General features: G+C 44.1%; 1 protein-coding gene across 1 annotated transcript in view; it reads left to right on the forward strand.

Annotated features, from left to right (window-relative positions):
- The window catches only part of SRRM4 (serine/arginine repetitive matrix 4), a 172,727-nt gene that overhangs the window by 119,565 nt on the left and 38,264 nt on the right, over positions 1-14,898 (forward strand). Inside the window, exons 3-6 of the mRNA XM_002753066.6 lie at positions 5,612-5,698; positions 7,931-8,002; positions 11,239-11,265; positions 13,358-13,408. Coding sequence (XP_002753112.3) covers positions 5,612-5,698; positions 7,931-8,002; positions 11,239-11,265; positions 13,358-13,408 — 237 coding nt within the window. The remainder of the gene's footprint in view (positions 1-5,611; positions 5,699-7,930; positions 8,003-11,238; positions 11,266-13,357; positions 13,409-14,898) is intronic.

Below are 14,898 nucleotides of genomic sequence, written 5' to 3' on the forward strand. Positions count from 1 at the left end.
AAGAAAGCATATCTGTGTTCCAATAAAATTATATTTATAAAAGCAGGAGGCAGGCTCAATTGGCCTACTGGCTGTAGTTCAGTAAGTCCTACCTTAAATGATAGAGTTCCTTTCCATTTGAATGACTATGAGCCACTGACTCCCAAATCATAGTTTCAGCCCAGATCTGTCTCAGGAGTTTCGGATCTTTGTATTTTTTCTTTTACTCAGTTATTTACCCAGTCCTTTTTGAGCATTCACTGTGTGATGGGTGCTGTGTTAGCACACATCTGCGGAGAGCACCGTATACACACACTCCGTAAAAATACTGGATACTCAGCGTTTTACTGAGGCTGGGAGAAGTAAAGTGAGTTGCCCAGAATATGACAGTCAGTAAGTGGCAGAGAGAGGTTTTAAACTCTAGTCTCTCTGATCTTAAATCCACGACTAAAGCCCACTCCATTATCCTATGGGTGCTCATGAAAAAAAAATTATCTCTGCCTCCGATTTTTCAATTTTGCGGCATACACTTATAAAGCCTGGCCCATCTTTGGCCTCTGGAAAATCTAATTCTAGAAGATGTGATTACTGAATTTGGAGAAGTGGCTTGGGAAACTGGATTAACTTTTTAAATTTAATTATTATGTTTTAACTTTTATTTTAGGTTTGGGGTTACTGAATGTTTACTGCATAGGTAAACACATGTCATGGGGTTTGTCGTACATATTATTTTATCACTCAGGTATCAAGCCCAGTACCCAATAGTCAGCTTTTCTGCTCCTCTTCCTCCTCCCACCCTCTCCCCTCAAGTGGAGCCCCAGTTTCTGTTGTTTCCTTCTTTGTGTTCATAAGTTCTTATAAGTGGGAGTTAAGTGGAGTAATTTTCAAGAATGACGTCTACCCCGCCACCTAGGCTGCTCTCTCAGCTCCAGGCTTTAGCTAGGCTGCAATTTCAAAGAGTGAGAAACAGTTCAGCCCTATCAACTTGGAGAAGTGAAGTTCAACCTCATGTCTGGAGTGTTCTCTCCAGGAAACAGTTGTTTCCATGATAGGCAGAGGGAGACAAAGAGAGAAGTGAGGAGAAAGGGAATTTCCCTACTTTTAAAACATTGGGCCAGGTGTGGTGACTCACGCTTGTAATTTCAGCACTTTGGGAGGCCAAGGTGGGAGGATCACTTGAGGTCAGGAGTTGGAGGCCAGCCTGGCCAACATGGTGAAACCCCCATCTCAGCTAAAAATATGAAAATTTGCCAGGTGTGGTGGCAGGCGCCTGTAATCCCAGCTATTCTGGAGGCTGAGGCAGGAGAATTGCTTGAACCCAGGAGGAGGAGGTTGCAGTGAGTCAAGAACACACCACTTCACTCCAGCCTGGGTGACAGAGCAAGACTCCGCCTCAAAATGAAAAATAAAAAACATTGTCTCCTAGATGGAATCTGCATGTACAAATCTGGACCCTGCCGCCTGTGAACCGAGCAACCTTGGGCAAGTTTCTTTTCCTCCATGGGCCTCAGTGTTCCCAGATGTAAAATGGGGATGTTGAGATGTCATTCTCAAGGTCAGCATGAGGAGTAAGTTGGACCAGGAAGGTACAAATTGTGGCAGTGAGACTAGAGCATAGGAAATCCTAAAACATGTTAGTGAGGGTCTCATGAAGCCAGAAGAGAAGATTCTGGCCATGAAAGTCTGATAAAATGATGCCAGGCTGTAGAGCATCTCTACTGTAGAGGTGTTGTATTCTTGTGTACGGCGTCTGTGCTTCTTGGTTCCTTCTATCTGTGACTGACTCTCTGATGTGACAAAACCACAATAATGATGACAATATTAACAGTGATAATAAGAGTAATCATAAAGTATATAGTAAATCTGTAACGAGGGTGTGCTCCACTGCTATTCTGCCCCTTCTGACCCTCTATGATGGTACATGTAGAACAAGGGTAGGGAACAAGAGGGGGGCAGAAGAAATGTAGGCCTACCTTGGTAAAGGCATTTGGGATTTATGAGGGGATTGATGATCCCCACCTCACAGATCTCAAATGTCTCCAACTTCGAGGGCTTTCTGAGTTTTACCCCATTACTTAAATGCCAATATAATACATTTATTATAATTATAATAACAGAAACCCCTTTTACTGTGCTCTTACTCTATGCCAGACCAAGGCACATTACCTAGGTCAGCTCCTTCAATCCTGGCAGCAAACTTAGGACACAGGTACCATGTTTCTTCCCATCTTGTTGATGATCAAGATGAGACTCAGAGAGGTCGCTGAGCCCTGTGGGAAGTAAGAGAGCTGGACTTTAAATCTAGGTTTGTCAGCTTCTGGACCAGCATTCCTTACTGCTGCCTGCTTTACTGCATATGTAATCACTGTGTTTTGAACCACTACATATTTAATCGATGCATGTTTAGCCAGTGTGTAAGTCACCACTGAGCATAAACCACTGCACAGTTAACCTCTGCTACTTCCCCAACGTGTGCTTAACTACCGCATGTTTAACCACTACAGACTTAACTGCTGCACATGTAACAACTGCATACTCAACTGGTGGGCTTACTCAATTGTTGTACATTTCATCACTGTATACAGCCATGCATATGTAACCGGAGAATACACAAGCATGATGTTCTTAACCCCTGCACACATAACCGGGGTGTGCTTCACCGCTATTCTGCCCCTTCCTGACCCTCTATCATGATACACATAGAATTGGGTAGGGAAGAAAAGCAGGAAGAAGAAATGTAGGCATACCTGCATAAAGGCATTTGGAATTTATTCAGGGGGTTGATGATCTCCACCTCACAGACTTCAGATGTCTCCAAATTGGAGGGCTTTCTGAGTTTTACCCCACTACTTAAATGCCAGTTAAGAACAGTGTTCTCAAATCCTGTTTCCCTGGGTCCCTGGGATTCCAGAAGTTAGAGTGGTTGACTGAAGCAATAGGCTCTTTCCTCATTTTATAAGACACACTTTTCAAGGGTTTTCTCCCCCGCCTCGAATATTTCTCCTTTCATTTTCTTCCCCCCTCATATTCCCAGTAGCTATTGTCTTGGGAAGTGTTTATATGAAACAAGATGATTTAACAAGGAGCTAAATTATTTCATTCGTTTATTCCCTCGTTTGGTCACTGAACAAATATTGATTAGGCTTTTGCTCTGTATCAAGCACTCTTTAAGGAAAGAATGTGGTGGCCAGGCACAGTGGCTCACACCTGTAATCCCAACACTTTGGGAGGCTGAGGTGGATGGACCACCTGGGGTCAGGAGTTCGAGACCACCATGGTGAAACCCCGTCTCTACTTTAAAAAATACAAAAATTAGCCTGGCTCGATGGTGGGAGCTTGTAGTCACAGCTACTAGGGAGGCTGAATTGCTTGAACCCAGGAAACAGAGGTTGCAGTGAGCTGAAATCTTGCCATTGCATTCTAGCCTGGGCAACAGAGTAAAACTCTGTCTCAAAAAAAAAAAATTGGGGGGTAGCTCACCCTGTTTACACAAGCGTCCTGTTTGCCTCCTGGACATGCATACTGTGCCCTGTGCTTTATACCATATACGAGTAGTTAAGCAGCTAAGTACTTAATTCCTATGATATTTATTTTGAAGGTTAAAAGGGACTGTCTTAGAAATGCAAATCAAAACCGCAACGAGATACCATCTCACGCCAGTCAGAACGGCAATTATAAAAAGTCAAGAAACAACAGTTACTGGTGAGGTTGTGGAGAAATAGGAATGCTTTTACACTCTTGGTGGGAATGTAAATTAGTTCAACCATTGTGGACAACAGTGGTTCCTCAAAGACCTAGAACCAGAAATACCATTCGACCCAGCAATCCCATTACTGGATATATACCCAAAGGAATATAAATCATCCTGTTATAAAGATACATGGACATGTATTCACAATAGCAAAAACATGGAATGAACCCAAATGCCCATCAATGATAGACTGGATAAAGAAAATGCGGTACATATGCACCGTGGAACACCATGCAGCCGTAAGGAGGAACAAGATCGTGTTCTTTTCAGAGACGTGGATGAAGCTAGAAGCCATTGTCCTCTGCAAACTAACGCAAGAACGGAAAACCAAACACTGCGTGTTCTCACTTATAAGTGAGAGCTCAACAACAAGAACACATGAACACAGGGAGGGGAACATCACACACCGGGGCCTGTCGGTTAGAGAGTGGGAACTGAGGAAGAACCTTAGGGAAAAGACTTAATGCATGCTGGGCTTAATACCTAGGTGACTGGTTGATAGCTGCAGAAAACCATCATGGCACACGTTCTTCTATGTAACAAACCTGCAGGTCTTGCACATGTACTCTGAAACATAAAAAATTAAAATAAATTTTTTTTAAATAGCATATTACAAGTTTCACATTTAAGAAAGCAAATTAGTAGAAACGCTCAATAAGATAAATAGTCTCTCCTCCAGCTGTTTAAATAAAATGACATCTGATAATCTTTGAAAAGTGACTCTCTATAAACATAGCTATATGATTCTTACTTGCTGGAGATACAGAGACCTGACATATATTCTAATCATTTTATCATTCTTTCTACTAACTATAATAATCCAGATTCCTAAAGTGGAATTAAATACAGCAGTATTTTATGATATTCTTTAAAAAGTTGGGTGATTTCCAGATGATTGGCCACACAAACACGTTTGAGAAGGCAGCTGGTTTTGTGGGGAAAATCTCAGGGTAGGAATCACCCAGGCTTTGATTCAAATCCTGGCTGGGACACATTCTAATTGTGTAGCCATCAACAAGTAAATTAAACTTTCTGAGCCTCAGTTTCTTTACCTATAAAATAAGACAGTAAAAGTCATGCCATTCTCAAAGTGTTTGTATCCTAATATACGAAAAACTTGGCACATAACAAGTGCATAAATGCTGCTTGTGTCACTGCTAAAATAATGACAATAATATTAGTAGCAAGATTACGGTTTCCCCATGAGGTTCTACTAGGTTGGCATGTTTCAATTCCAAAGCAGTTTTTCATCTAAAACCATCTTCCTTTGCCAAGGGATAGTGTTTTAAAAAAATCCCCCGAGTCTGCCCCAATTATAAAAGGAGATAACTTGACTTCATTTAACTGCAGCCTCAGCATTTGAATTTAATTGAACAGGAAATAATTATTCTTGAAAAGCGGAGGTTTTTGAGGTTCTGCGAGGGAATATAAGATATATATCTCATTACATTAGACCTTGGCAAATATACTTTTAATAATCAGCTGCTTTTTAACATACCTTCCGCCTCCTATTAAATTTCCAGCAGGAACTACGGACAGGGAGGGCTGGGCTGAATGGCTAATGAATTATTTAAAAAATGATTTATTTACCAAGGCGAGCCATTTGCAAATTCAATAATAAACCTATTAAGGAGTAGTTAACCTCTATAACTCTGTTTTTAATAATCAATTGGTGTCTGGGTAACGTACAAAGTCTGTCTCATTAGGTCAGCATTAAGTCCTTATTTAGGTACTTAGTCTGAAGTGTGACCCAATCAGCCATGAGATGATAATGAGGCACCTGCTATGGGTCCTTGATCATCCTTCCTTGGCGGCACCAGCTCTGGGTGTGGAGTTGGGGAACCATGAGTTCTCTAAGGCCCCTCTCGTTGCTCCTCACAGTGCCTCACGTGACAAAGACTTGACACCACCGCCTTCCTCCAGAGGGAAGAAGAAAAAGAAGAAATCCACTCGGAAGAAGAGAAGGAGGTAAGAGCACCAGGGGGGAGACGAAACCTGTAAGATGCAGGCAGGGGCAAAATATGGGTTTCAAAGTCAGACAGTGACTCCCTCTTGGGTTCAAATCCCCTCTCTGATGCTTAACTGGCTGTGTGACCTTGGGCAAGTCACTTTACCTCTCTGTGCCTGATTTGTTATACTTCTCCAAAATGGTGATAATACCTACCTTTTGAGATTTTGTGAAAATTAAATGAAAAACTCGTGTGGGAGCAGCTGTCACAGCACCTGGCACATAGTAAATAACCAATTAATAAGAAGCATCGTCTTTAGCAAGAATATTGAATTATTTATTGAGCGCTTACTGGATGCAGAGGATGACACTAAAGACTGTCATCTTCATATCTCTTTTATTCCTGACCATTGTCTACGAGGAAAGCGTTCTTATCCCCATTTTAGAGATGAGAAAATAAAGGCTCACAGAGGGGGTGACAGGATCTACAGGGGCTTGATCCCAGGTCCTCAGCTGGTTTACTACACTCACCTACCTGTTTAAACGCCTAGGATAATAGGTGGGTTTTTTGTTTTGTTTTGACCAACTATTGACTCTTTGGTACCCTATGCATTTTTTCTATGTCCAATTTCTTTAAAATTTTTTTGACATTTAAAATGATTTCCAGATTTGCTTGTAGGCTGCCACGAACTAGACTAAAAACATGCCACTGAAAGCATGTCTAGTGTGTCAACCCGAGGGGCAGGCTTTATTAATCCTTAGGGTTGCCAACTGAGAATCACACCAAACCTCTGAGGCAGTATTTATAGAAACCTGTAGGGGGCAGCAGAGAGCAGCATCTGATGAAGGGCTTCAACTCCAGGTTTTCTGGAACCTTGTTTCACAGCTGCCCCTTAGTCTCATTCTAAAAGGACGGGTTCAAAGTGGACCCAGAGAGAAATGTGGACAAAGTCCTAGCCATTGTCGGGTAGGAGATGAAATTGGGGTGAGTGTTTTGGATTTCCTAATTGGAAGAGTGGCCCAGAGAATGCTTGAAAACAGGAAACCTCAGATATTAAAGATTCACTAATTCACTCATTCATCCAATCAGTGTTCACTTAGCATATGTCTGGGACAAACATTATGATTCTTCGAAGGCTAAATCGTTTCTCAGCCATTCCCCTCCGCAGACATGCTTTGTTTAATCTGCAAAGTGATTTTTTTTTAAAGTGGTGGTCAACATTTCCAAATCAGATTTCATATGAAAATGCGGAGTTTTGGAGGCTCCTTTAGTAAAGGCAGGTGCTCTAGAAGGCCAGACCTGAATTCCTACACAGGCTCTTCAGCTGATCTGAGAAGCAGAACCCCCTCCAGCCAGAACCTCTCTGGTTTCCCACAGTCCCCACTACTCCCTACAGTCTTCCACCCAGCCGGCTTCATCCATTCATGCTATCTGAGAGGGCCCTGTTGGCATTGAATTTGTGACCTCATCTGTTTCAACCCCGGTCTTTTGTCAGCAAGGAAATAAGAGACTTAGGGACGAGCCTTGACATGCCCAAGGTGACTCTGTGAGTTGGTAGTAGAGTCAAGATTGGAACGTAGGTCACCTGGGCCTCAGTCTTGAGTCATCACCATGGACTGAGAGTAACTCCATTTCTCAGGTAACCCTTTGATAGTACTCTCCATGCAGGTGCAGTCTGGCAAGATATCCTTCAGGGGCTCGGTCTTACCAGGGAGACAAAGGATGGGGCAAACGAGAGACCCTGAGACTTTGAGAGGAGGGTTGTAGCATGAAGGGAGAACAGCAGACAGAAGGAAGACTGTCCAGCTTGACCAAGCAGGCAGCTAAGAGATGCTGTGGTGACCAAGAGCAAAAACCACTGGGATCCCAGCTCATCTACTTCCTAGCTGTGTGTCTTTGGGATAGTCACCTCACCTCTCTGAACTTCATTTTCTTTGTCTGAAAAGAGAGGGTAGCCATCTTACATACCTAAGAAGTGTGTGGAAGGATTGAATGAGATAATGCTTACAAAACACAAGGTAATGGCTTACATTAACTTGGTAAAAATAAAAATTAAATGAAAAGTAAAATTAAATTTGTGAGCAATTAAAAATTGCTTACAACTGCAAGCTAATATGAGCGTGGCTATTATCCTTTGACGTATGCTCCTGAAAGAGATAAAACCCTATATAGGGACTGGGGAAAGTTCTTTTTAAAACCAACCTTGGCCTTTAAGAGCTTCCCTCTGAAGTGTGTCTTCCCTCCCTGGCAGGTCCTCATCCTATAGCCCATCGCCTGTCAAGAAAAAGAAGAAGAAAAGTTCCAAGAAACATAAGCGACGCAGGTGTTGTCCTTTTTCTCTGCACATAAGGCCTCCCCAGGCGGGGGGAGGGGATGGTTGATGGCACCAAAAGGTCATCAGGAAGCATATCATGTCATTTATGTGAAATAATTATCTATGTCTTTTTACCTATTTGTGTCTTGTATACGTTGGGGCTCTGGCTTCGAGGAGCAGAGGTCCACACATGCTAACTCAGACCCGAAGGAGGACTTGATGATCAAGAAGCAGGAATGGCTCAGGGACTAGCCAGGCCTGAGCAAGGGGCTAGAACAGGGAGTGGAGAGCTGATAGGACCCACCTGGGACCTGAAGTGCCTGCTGTTTCCTGGTCCCCATGAGGGACATGGCTGCACCTGCCCCATCCCTCCATGCTGCAGGCCAAGTTACAAGGAGACACTGAATCTGTCTTGTTTCTTATTCCAAATTCCCAAGGAAAGGCCCCTCTTGTCGGTCCAGTTGCCTCCTAGAGAATGGGATCAGGTTGAAAAACATGGCTGCGCTGGCATGGGGAGGCACGGACGGTAGTTACAGGGCTCGTGTTTCACCACACACACACACACACACACACACACGTATGTTTACAGGGGAAAGAAAAGACTAAAATGATATACAACAGAGGGCTCAGATTTGTGTTTTATGGCCCAAACCAACATTTTATAATCAGAAGATTCTGCAATTCAGAAATTCGGCTTTCTGGTTCCTCTGTAGAGTCACAAGTTCTGTCTTATCTGTCAATATCTCTCTGGGCCGGTTTTCCCACAGGCAGCATCCCCGGGAGCTGAGGCACTGCCCTGCATTTAGACAGAGTGGGTACTTGTGCTCTAGCTGGCCTCAGGCAGGACATGTCCAGCCTGCTCAACCCACTTACAAAGCCTGCTTGGCCCCTGGAGGCAGGAAGTTTGAAGCTCCCTACACAAGTAATTTGCTGCAGTGAGCTGCAGATAATAGGGAAAGTGTGGGCCGGGCATGGTGGCTCAAGCCTGTAATCCCAGCCCTTTGGGAGGCCAAGGCGGGTGGATCACGAGGTGAAAAGATCGAGACCATCCTGGTCACCATTGTGAAACCCTGTCTCTACTAAAAATACAAAAAATTAGCTGGGCATGGTGGCGTGTGCCTGTAGTCCCAGCTACTCAGAAGGCTGAGGCAGGAGAATTGCCTGAACCCAGGAGGCGGAGGTTGCGGTGAGCCGAGATCACGCCATTGCACTCCAGCCTGGGTAACAAGAGCGAAACTCCGTCTCAAAAAAAAAAAAAAAAAAAAAAAAAAAAAATAGGGAAAGTGTGATTTGTATTTTAGTTTTGCTTATCTGTATCTTCCAATTGCCCTACATCAATTGTGGATTGCTTGTGCAATTGGCAACAGGATGAATGAGAGGTAAGAGGTTGTTTGGGGCTTCCCCTGCATCTCAAGCCCAGGTCGAAGTTGCACCAACATGGCTCTTCCCGGTCCAGGGATGTGACGACATCTCGGTGCTGGTTTCTAGAATGATCTCAGACTCAGTTTGCTCTCAGTGGTTATGTCAGCCACCTGCCTAGACTTCCTGACTCATGTTATCTGAGTTTGTGTTTATTACAAGACACGGGCAAACCGATTCGTGAAATGGTGTTAATTTGGTGTTAGAAATCTTTCTCCACCTGGAGCCCTTTGTAGAGGGGAGGGCCCACCTATGACCCTAGACGGCCACTTTGTCACCTTCCTTTGTTGAGCAGCTCCTCCCAATTTTGGGGGTTCACTGGGGAAAGGGAGAACAACTTTCCCATATGTGGGTTCTGGAAGCTAGGTGGCTTCTCACTTACAGGTTTCTTCTCATGAGAAAGAGACTGTACCAGATGATCAGAAACAGGCTTTTCCTGCCGGCAAGAGTCAGCCCAGATCTTACAGCTCTACAGAGTTAAGGGGTCATAAGAGGGAGATGATTAGGAGAGGAAATTCTGTTGCTGTTCCCTCTCAAACCCTGACCTCCCGAGTACCAACCAACGCCTGGTCCAAATCTTGAAATGTTTGGTTAATGATAGCTGACGATTTTGGACATGCAAGCTAGGGGTAGCAAAAGCACTGAGATTCTTTTTCTTCTCTCCTCAGTTAGCAAAGCCTCTGAGTTTTAAAAACATTTTCATTTTTCTAGCTAATGCATGCTGCACTTAATACCTAGATGGCGGACCGATAGGTGCAGCAAACCACCGTGGCACACATTTAACTGTGTAACAAACCTGAACATCCTGCATATGTACTTCAGAGCTTATAATAAAAACTAAAATTAAAAAAAGTATTTTTCACAACGATTTACTGAACACCCATTGTGTATCATGAATGAGGATTCTGGGTCCCAGAAAAGAAAGCAAAACCCAGTCCCTGCCCTCCAATCTCTCACATTCTAATGGGGAAAATGGATCATTCTAATATGGAGAAGTATGTACCCTGATGATGATAAGCTCAGAGGCTCACCCAGAGCTTGAGGGAGGAGAGGGGAGGCAGTCAACCAGTCTGAAAATGTTACAAGGAGAAGGTGACCTCCCACTGGAGCACTGAAGAATGAGTAGAAGCTACATGGGTGGTGCTGTTTGACTCTGAGCAACTTAATCAACTTCTCTGACCTTCATCTCTTTGTGAAATAGTTGTCAGCAGTACTCCACAGGACTTGGGGAAGAGTGAATGAGATTGTGTGTGACAGGTGCTAAGTACAGAGCCTGCCACACGGTAAGAGTTCCACATGTGGAAGCAGGCTGTCTCATGATGATGATGGCGATGATGATGAGGAGGAGGAGGAGGAACATGAGGAGGGGGAATCCACAACAAGGGAGAGAGAAGATGAGATGGAGAATGGCACTGGGGGAAAGGCCCAAGACTCTCTCTTTCGTCCTCCTCATCCAGGACAGATTAACTGACAGTTCTGGGGGAGGATTGAAGCACTGGTGGGCTTTGATCTGGAAACTCAGAATACAAACCAGTATCTCCCAAACAATTTTCATATTCTCTGGAATCTAAGGGAGGAGCACAATTAGCTAGGTGTCCTGGCCACCTGTAGCATGATCACAAACACACTGATACCGTCATACCTGGAAAAAAATCTTTCAGACTCACCTATATTTATTTTCTCCCCTCCCTCCCTCCCTTCTCTCTCCCTCCTTTTCTTCCTTCCTTTTTCTCCTCTCTCCCTCTTTCTGTCTCTCTCCCTCCCCCCCCTGCCCTTTTATCTTTGATTTTTTTTCATTCCTTTTTTTCTTTCTTTTCTTTTTTCAGGTCATTCTCCAAGAAGAGAAGGCACAGGTAAGACTCCTGTTGTCTCTGCCTGCCTGTTCAACTTTCTGCTTTTTCAGTCACCTTTGGGCAGCCTCTAGGTCAGCCCTCAGTTTCCATCTGTGCTCTTAGTCATAACCCCTTCATCTTCCTGGGCCTCAGTTTCCTCCAAAATGAAGGTTTGAGCTGTTTTCGTCAGCATTCCAAGCCAGCTTTTGAGTTTCATCAGGCCATGTGGACCAGCCCTGTTGATATCTTGACCCCAGAATGTCTCATCACCCCTGCCACTGGTTGGAGTCTTGAACTGGGGCACATAGGGAAACATCAGCCCTGTCACCCCACCAAAACCTTCCCAGATCTGGCCAAGGAACAGGGGCCAAGTCCTGGTATACTGGACACATTGGATGAACACACACAAAAAAAAGAGTGAGGACTATGGGGTCTTCACTCCAAACTGGATCCTGAGTTAAACCCCTTCCATGTGTAGATGTATTTAATTCTTATTAATCCTCACCACAACCTTGCACAGTAGACATGTTTATTGTTGCCATTTTACAGATGAGGAAACTGAGACTAAGACAGAATATAACAGGAATGTCCACAGAGAAAACCAGAAGGTATTGGAGCCAAAATTCAAACCCAAATCTGTGGACAGAGGATCAGAATAGTGATGGTGGCTTCTTAAATAACAATAACCACATCTAGAGCAATTTGCAAAATGCAAACCCCTTTCATTTATTTACTTAATAGGTAGATATTGGTTGCCAGTGTCATCTGTCCACTCCGCTCTGCAGCTTGAGTTATGGCCCCATTTCATGGTTGAAGAACAGGTTTCAGAGAGGACAGGTAACTACCCTGATGCCACACAGCAGCTAAGAAGCAGAGGCGGATCTTGAATCCAATTGAACTTGGATCTGTCAGCGAGGTCCTGGGCTCTCCCACTGCCTGGGCTGAGTCTCAGCATGAGGATAGATCCTGTGGCTAGCTTCAAGGTGCAAGATAGTGCGATGAAATAAAATTTCCCCTTCCCAGGTCCGAGGCCAGTAACGGCTTCTTGGTGACCCTCTGCAACCAGTCTAAAGTACCAAACAGTGTGCTTGTCCTCCCTTACCTCTATTGGATTGCACTGGGAACCCAAGTCATTCTTATCCATGGTACTCAGACCCCAGCCCTATGACTCTAAGAAAATTGAAACAAGGATACTTGAATATGCATGGCAGATCATTTCAGAATCCACCAAGATTCGTGAGAGTTCAAATATCTCTCTTGGATAGTTCATTCATGTCCCTCTTTTTTTTTGACAGTGTCTCACTCTATCATCCAGGCTGGAGTACAGTGGCACGATCAGCTCACTGTAACCTCTGCCTTCTGGGTTCAAGCGATTTTTCTGCCTCAGCCTCCTGAGTAGCTGGGATTACAGGCATGTGCCACTACACCCAGCTGACTTTTTTGTATTTTTAGTAGAGATGGGGTTTCACCATGTTGGCCAGGTTGGTCTTGAACTCCTAACCTCAGGTGATCCATCCGCCTCAGCCTCCCAAAGTGCTGAGATTACAGGCATGAGCCACCACGCCCAGCTTGCTTCTCTTATAAATTGATTGAACAGCAGTCTAGAGCATGGACTCTGGGGACCCATAATCTGTGGCCACATCCTAGCTCACCTGTGCAACCCTAAGCAAGTTTCTTTGCTCATCTGAGGTTCCATTTCCACATCTGTAGAATGAGCACTTGTTAAACTGAGCCTCCACCCATAGGTTGTGGAGAGAATAAAGTGAGGTTTTTGACAGAAAGTATTCAATAGAATGCCTAGCCTATAGTTAAAGTCTCAAAAACCAGCAGACATTGTTATTACTGCCTTTATTGCTGCCATTATTATTATTAACCTAGCAAAGCTGCACTTGGCATCCTCCATACTCCATTCTCAGTGTATATGTGTGCATCGGTATCCCTGGCCCAACTTGCTGCGTGAAAATGTTGGCAGTGAATTTTCCAGTCCGAGGCGATGATCGGTGTCCATTCCAAAACTGACTGGACCTCACACTGTGTGTTAAGCATTTTAACCACTTATTTATCTTTAACTACAATTTTGCATCTTTCAATTAATTGACCATTTCTTGTTTAGCTCCTCTAGTCCAAAAAGCAAAAGAAGAGATGAGAAGAGGCATAAGAAACAGTAAGTCGATACTACCTGAAATATACTCATCAGTTTGAGGAGTTGGGGGATTTGGCTTCTTAAAAGCCAGAGTCTTAGAGTTGCCAAATAAACAGGGAAAGGGAGGAAAGGGTGAGTGGGTGAGAGGAAGGAAAGAAGGAAGGGAGGGAAGGAAAGGAGAAGGAGGGAGAGAAAGGAGAGGGAGAGAGAGAAAGGCATAACTGTGTGTTGTAGGTTTGGGTATGTATGAGTGCACCAGGTTGTGTGTATATGATGTATATGTGTATGCATGCTTGTTTATGTTGCATGAAAGTGTGCATGTGTGTGCCTGGTGTGTCCCTTGTGAGTATACCTTCTGTGTACATTCTGTGTATATTTCTACATAGTGTATATATATATATATATAGTGTGCACATTATAGCTGTCTGTACATTTTACACTTTTGTACACTGTGTACACAAATGTATACAATATGGGAACATCGTGTTTGCTCTATATTTGTACTCACACCAATGCATTTGTGTGTCTGTGCTTGTGTGAGCATGAATGTGAATGGTATACATAGGACACACTGAATTCTATGCACTGTGTGTGTGCACTGTTTAAATATCCAAGTACATTTTATGTACTGCCGCTGTGTGGTGGTTTTTACCTGTGCATGGGTGGTCACGGGGTGTGATCACAGGGGCGCATACGTGTGAGTGTGTGTATGAATTCAGGTCCTGGCTGTTGGTTTGACAGTGTGGAGATGTCAGTGAAGCTCCTAGCTCCAGTCTTGGGGCCCCAGCTGTTTCACAGTTTATAGCTGGTAGTAGAAATTCAAATCAGCCCATGCTGCCTGTGGAGTTCAGTTCCCAGCCAAATTAAAAGTAAATTTGGTTACAACCTACCTACTCTATACCCTGCAAATGTTAGTGCCTGTGTTTTCCAATCAACTAATATTTTATCTCCCGCCAAGAAGCTTCTAAAGAGAGGATCAAAGACAATAAGATGAAAGGTAGTCAGCTGCCAGGGAGGAAAAAGAGGATGCAGAGGAAGGGTGCCCAGCTTTGCTGTCCCAAAGGATCTTTTCATGCAAGGTCAGAACAAAGGAGGGCATTTTAACCACCACCATGGAGGCCTGGGGAATGCTCCAGAAGAAAGCAGTAGAGCCTTGAGTTAGCTCGGGGAAGAACTTCCTTATCACAGAATGTGTTCAGCTCAATTCAAGAGACAATTATTGGCCACATGTATTGAATGTGCTTTCATATTAAACACAGATAGAGTACATGTTCTCAGCAATCTCATTGTCACTTGGCCCGTGGGGCCCCAGGGCAGACAGCCACAGAGTCAGGGATAGGCCCAGACCTCAAGAGCACTAGGAAGAACCATCACTGAGATGAGACAAGGTCTGCCTGCATAAGGGCAGCAAGGTTGGCCAGCCTCCCCGGTGCCAAGAGCTGGATGAGTACCAGAAATTGCCAGCAGGGCATCAGAAAGCTTGTGCAAGCCAAAAGACAAGAGGCAGGAGA

Source organism: Callithrix jacchus, chromosome 9 (assembly GCF_049354715.1).
Source record: "Callithrix jacchus isolate 240 chromosome 9, calJac240_pri, whole genome shotgun sequence".
Classification (NCBI taxonomy): Eukaryota; Metazoa; Chordata; class Mammalia; order Primates; family Cebidae; genus Callithrix; species Callithrix jacchus.